This window comes from Setaria viridis, chromosome 4 (genome assembly GCF_005286985.2).
Source record: "Setaria viridis chromosome 4, Setaria_viridis_v4.0, whole genome shotgun sequence".
Lineage (NCBI taxonomy): Eukaryota > Viridiplantae > Streptophyta > Magnoliopsida > Poales > Poaceae > Setaria > Setaria viridis.
The window spans coordinates 9,886,535-9,892,477 of record NC_048266.2 but is presented as its reverse complement, the minus strand read 5'-3'; the positions used below and the strand labels follow the sequence as shown (position 1 = coordinate 9,892,477).

The following is a 5,943-nucleotide window of genomic DNA, read 5'->3' as shown; positions in this document are numbered from 1 at the left end:
CCAACCTAACAGGGCACACTAGCTTTACTTGTGTCGCGCCGCACAGACAGTCTGATCGCAAAACTTTGGAAAGGGGGCGTTAATGTTATCCCCCACAACACCAATGGTATCACTTGTAACAGAGGCTTGGTATGGTGCCCAAGTTTCGTTTGCCTGGAAGACACAATTATGCTCCTATATACACAAATTTGCTACTCGTACGGTCGTACCCATACTGATTATTCCTCCACAATTCCAACAAGAACCAGTTCCCGTTTTTTGCTCTAAAGGAAGAAGCATAATTCGAGCTCTTCTGGTTGGCTCCAGGTGTCCGTGCGACGGGGGAAAAGCCCACGTCGCTCTCGCGAAAAGCGGTCGTCCTCTGATGCTTCTTCTGGAACGTTCATCCCGGAACGCAGAAGCAGCCGGCCGGTGGACGCGAAAGCGAATTCAAGCGCTGGTAAGCAAAACCCGAGCCTTTGGAGCAGTCAGCACGCGCGCCTACGCGTCGCGCACGCCCAGGCAGCGACGGTCGCGACGACCTCCGCCGCGTGCACGGAGCCTTGGGCCTTGGCTGATGACTACTAACTGACTTCTTGTGTCCACCGGCAAGGGACCGTGTTTTTGACCCATGGTGTCCACGGAGGAGAGAATCGGTCGTGTCCCTGGCGGTCTCGCTCGGCATCCGCTCTGGACCCGGGGGATAGCAACGCGACGGCGGGATCGCTCTCTGGTCCGGTCTCCGGAGACCGGAGCACAGGTCCCGCCCGCGTTCCGTGTCCCGGCCCTCTCATCCCTCGTCGCCGCACAGGACTCGGCCGGGCAGCTGGAGGGAGCCGGGGGCGGCGACGCTGGCGCACGCAACAGTGAGCGGGCGGGCGCGTCGACGTCGGACGGTTACGGGGCCGGGCGGCGCGCCACAGCGATTCTGTCCGGCTGTCTCCGAGCTGTGCTGACAGCGACACGGGCGTGAGCGCATGTTCCTCTCTTGGACCACTGCCCAGTGGCAGTTAATGTCTTTTCTTGTTTTCAGCCTCGTCGCGCCTGGAAACCCCTCCTAGGCTGTACAGTAGTAGCCTGTAGGGTTTGAACGGAGCGATCTGGAGGAGGGCGGCTGCGGCGGCGGCAGCGGCGGCGGATCCTGCTCACCAACGGCTACTTCCCTGCGCTGCGTGGGCTCATCTTTATCCTGCATTCCTGCTCATTCGTCGTCAGGTTTTGGCGACGCTGGGAGTTGGCCTGTGGGCAGGTGGTAGCCGCATGGGACTAGATTACGGATTACTCTAGCCCTGTGCTGCGGGACCGCACGCTGATCTCAATAAACTTCGTGTCTTCTTCTACCCCCATTATTCGTAGGCAGCAGTACAAGGCTACAAGCTCGATTGCACGGCGAATGGAAGAAATACAAAAACGATGAGAAGGCACGGCACTTTGGGCCTGAATTTTATGAGGCACGCGGCCCAGCCCAATAAAGACCACACAGTGAGAGTTCATTCATAGCTACACAACAACTGGCCCATTTAACTTCCTCTACAGTTGGGGTTGGGGGTTAAAAACGCAAAAAAAAAAAAAAAACTCAGCTTCCCGGTTTTTTCCCCAACTGTTAGTATCTTTCAGTAAAGAAGGAATCTGTGAACACAATACATTAGCGCAGGAGATGAACACATCCACATCGCACGGGAACCTGAGTAAATTTCAGCTGCACATTGTTACAACTCACCCACCGTGCAGAGGCAACAGTAAAAAAAAAAAAACAGGGGCCCACAGGAAACCACTGCGGCAGAAACAGAATCCAGCAATTCTGCAATTGGATGCAAATCTATACACCCACGCACACAAAAACTTATTTCGTGCCAGAGAGGAAACGCATAGCAACACTGAGGATTCTTCGCCTGTATTCGCTGGTCTGGTATCTCTCCTCGTACACACCGTATTAGTGTTTTTTTTTCTTGTTCGCCAGCCTACGGAAGAACAGTCCTCAGCACCTTCCTGTCTACTCCAAAGGACTGCGTCACGGAAAAAGATCATTAATCAGCATAGAACATCCGGTTCGGAAATCGGAACGTTGTGTCACCTGCAGCCCTGCAGGCTAACCTACTGCAAGCAGTAAGGTTTGCACTTTGCAGCTAGGGTGGTAAAGGACCCTCTAATTTATCCTAGCAAATTTAAGGATCGGGTTCAATAAGAATCGGACAATAATATTATATGATTTTGAACTAAAAATAGATAGGGCTGAGTTGAATTGTGAAGGATGCATGAAGGTCATGATCATTACCACCACTATTCGCAGCGAGGGCACACAGTAAGCTAGTTCTCCGCATCAACAGTAGCCTACTTGTTCATCTGGGGCCAATTCCAATTCAGCTATTGGCCCAATTCGGAGAACCAAAGTGGGGTCTAAGCATGCAACAGGTTTTTGAATTTAAGTGTAGTTTATGTTAATAGTCACAAGTTGGTTTTTATGCTTCAAAAAGGACAGTTCACATGACCTATGCAATTTGCAGGCATGGAAAACTGCTTAAGTGCGCAGGTTTGGGATCCTGAATGAATTAACCCTTAATACCTACTTACCTCCCAACCACAGTCGTTGACATAAACGTTTGTGAAGAGCTCAGACGGATCGGGCATTGGACTCTCCTGCACATATGAATTCCCATTAGCTCATATGCAGAATTGGTTCGAATAAATGAGGGACGTGTAGACATAAAACATGTTCAACCAAACAGAATTTTAGCTCATATGCAGAATTGGTTCGAATAAATGAGGGACGTGTAGACATAAAACATGTTCAACCAAACAGAATTAGTTCGAATAAATGAGGGACGTGTGGACCGGGAACGAGTTTAGCAGAGACTCGGACCTTTGCTTTGGCAATGGCTGCGTCAACTTGCTTCCTTATCTCCTTTTCCATGTCCTAGCAAGAAAGAATAGATGGTGTTAATGATTTTTATGCACAATTCAAATTTTATTCTATCTGCCAAGTATATTCAAGGCCATGTGCTTTCGTGATACATTTTCCCCCATGTCGTCTAAAGAAAAGCTTGTGTTGTATGTTTGTAGTCTTAACAATCCAAATGATACCTTTAGCTCTTGGGCCGTGGCGAAGTCATGGGCCAACATGAGCTTCCTAACCCTTTCGATTGGATCACGCTCCTGTTGGTATCATGAGTTCATGACACAAATAAATCATTCAGAATGTCTGTTCTTAGAGAAACATATTTTCCAAGTGGTGAGACAATAAAATAGCCATCCTAACCTGTCTTATCCCTGCAATCTCATCCCTAGTGCGGTAGGTGCTACCTGGATCTGACATAGAGTGCCCATGGTATCTATAGGTGTCCATCTCAAGAATCTAAAATAACAAATGAACGGAACCATGGTAACCAAGTAACCAACATGTTTATTGAAAAATATTATAAAATAGACTTCAATAAGCCTGATAGCACATTTGAAACCAGAAGAATCAGTAACTGACAATATATTTCCAAAGCATGTCCACTCAAGAAAAGTAACATGGACCTAAAATGGACGATACCAACACAAGAAAACCAGACAAAACATGCTTCTAGGAGTAAGTACTAACTACTCCAAAGTTTGCAGTGAATATCATTAAACACAAAGTTGCATGTAGTTGAATGGAACATAAAAATAAACACGTGGAAAACAAAAGCAAGCCTGCATTGTGGTAACATATGCCTGCAAAGAAAACCCCGTTAACGAGAACTGAACTCAAGATGAAAGGGTAAAAGCAAAGCAAACACCTGACATTCAGTTGAAATGTTTCCACAGAAACACTGAAGTTAGTCTCAAAAGGGAAAAACACTAAAATTGAATTCGAGTAGTATTCTAAGGGTACTTCTGATTGCATATCAGATAATAAGAAAACGGGTCCACCAAACATAGTATTTACACATTTCATAAGTAAGATTGAATTTGGTCTAAAAAGAAGTAAGTTTGCATTCTGGAAAACAGGGGGGGGGGGGGGGGGGGGGGGGGGGGGGGGGGGCAAACAATGGTCAAGCTAGTAGGCAGAAAGATGTGTGTATCTGCCATTGAAAAAGATTTCCAGCATTTTTTTCTTTTTCCTTGCAGTCTATGGCTCTATGCATCCTGTATGCAGTAGCATGACCATTAATGAAACACTAGTAACTTATTCCAGCCTAACCCCCGTATGTAATGAATTAGGTGCTCCATGATGTGCATGAATTCACATAATCCAAATGACAGAAATCAGAGCTATTTCTGAAATACTTACAATCGGTCCATTTTCGAGGACATGATCTTTGGCAAATTTGCAAGCCTGCTTCACTGCAAGAACATCCATTCCATCAACCTGCACCAAACACAAGTCATCTCAGTGCCCAGCATTAACTCGATTGCTCGGATAACAGATATTAAGACCAACTTAAATCAGCTTTCCAATTTGCAGACTTTGCTGAACCAGGGGATTTCAAATTAAAATCCACCTCGACTGGTCGTTCAATGTAAACGATCAAGCCTTAGAAGGTACAAAAAATCAGAGTGCTGTTAGTTCTGAAAAAGCGAAAACTACCACGAGTGTCATCCTATAATTTATGCGTTCAGATTGAACCCAACAGTATTACAGTCAAATAATTGAACACTAAACACAGCACGACCAAATTTGCATTACAAAACCAATGAATACTATTCAGTTCACTTGCTAGTTGCTATGCACAATTGCACATCAACTCTGCAATAAACCAAACCGACAAAGACTTTTTACCTTCAACCCAGGCACATAGTCCCCGCGCTTGTAGTAAGCTGGGCTCTTGGATGCCTTCCACTCTGCAGTCCCCATTCCATCTGCACAAATCAGGTACTGACCGAAATCACTCCAATTCCAATTTTGGAACCACACCGATCGAAGAACAGTATGATTACAGCACAACCACACTTGGTAAGTGGTAACGCAAGAGAATTTAACTCACAGTGGTTGTTCTCGCAGACCAATATGACCGGCAGCTTCCAGAGCGCGGCCATGTTGAGCACCTCGAAGAGCTGCCCCTGGTTGGCGGCGCCGTCACCGTAGAGGTCGAAGGTGACGGTGCCCTCCTTCCTGTACCTCTGCGCGAAGGCGATGCCGCAGCCGAGCGGCACCTGCGCACCGACGATGCCATGCCCTCCGAAGAAGTTGGCGTCGCGCTTGTAGAAGTGCATGGATCCCCCCTTCCCCCTGGAGCAGCCGTCGCGGCGGCCCATGAGCTCGGCGAAGGCGGAGACGGGGTCCCCGCCGCGGGCGAGGTAGGCGCAGTGGTCGCGGTAAGCGGTGATGATGGCGTCGGCGCGGGTGATGGCGGCCTCCATGCCCACGGCGACGGCCTCCTGCCCGTCGTAGAGGTGGCAGAAGCCCCGGATGAGCTTGGCCTTGTAGAGGGAGTCCGCCGCGATCTCGAAGCGGCGCATGAGGGACATGTCGCGGAAGAAGGAGAGGAGCTCGCGGGCCGAGGTGGTGGCGGAGCGGGAGGGAGGCTCCACGAGGTGGGACTTGAAGGGCACCGAGGTCTCCACGGTGATCGGGTCCGTGGAGTCGGAGACCCCGCGGGCGAAGAGGGGTGGTAGCGGTAGCGGGGACACGCGCGGGCTGCCAGCGGGGGTGGGGCTGAGGCGGCGGAGAATGGCCGCGGCCATGGCGCGGCGGCGTGCCGGGTGGCGGTAACGGGTGCACGCACGCAGCTGAGCAGAGCAGAGCAGAGCAGAGGATTCTAGCGTTCTGGGTTCTTCGGAAAGAGCATAGGATTCTGCGATGGTTTGGGAGGAGAGGGCCGAGGCCACGGCCGGAAGCCTCGAGCCGCCGGGATGGAAGAGCGGGGGCCGTGTTGGGCCGAAATGGTGGGGTGGCGGTGGACGCGTGGTGCTTGGTTGCGCTTGGCGCGTGGGCGTCGTGGCGTCGCGCGACGAACAGGGCGGGCGCGTGCCGTGTCGACTCAGAACCTGGTCGCGGCT

General features: G+C 50.2%; 1 protein-coding gene across 1 annotated transcript; it reads right to left on the bottom strand.

The window, feature by feature from the left end:
- Positions 1–1,604: 1,604 nt before the first annotated feature.
- On the bottom strand, positions 1,605–5,943 carry LOC117851511 (pyruvate dehydrogenase E1 component subunit alpha-2, mitochondrial). Its single transcript, XM_034733337.2, has 8 exons — positions 4,929–5,943; positions 4,724–4,803; positions 4,235–4,312; positions 3,236–3,331; positions 3,061–3,132; positions 2,840–2,893; positions 2,551–2,616; positions 1,605–1,985 (listed from the first exon to the last, which is right to left on the bottom strand). Exons 1-8 carry the CDS (start codon positions 5,626–5,628, stop codon positions 1,941–1,943), a joined length of 1,191 nt encoding a protein of 396 aa, XP_034589228.1. The 5' UTR covers positions 5,629–5,943; the 3' UTR covers positions 1,605–1,940.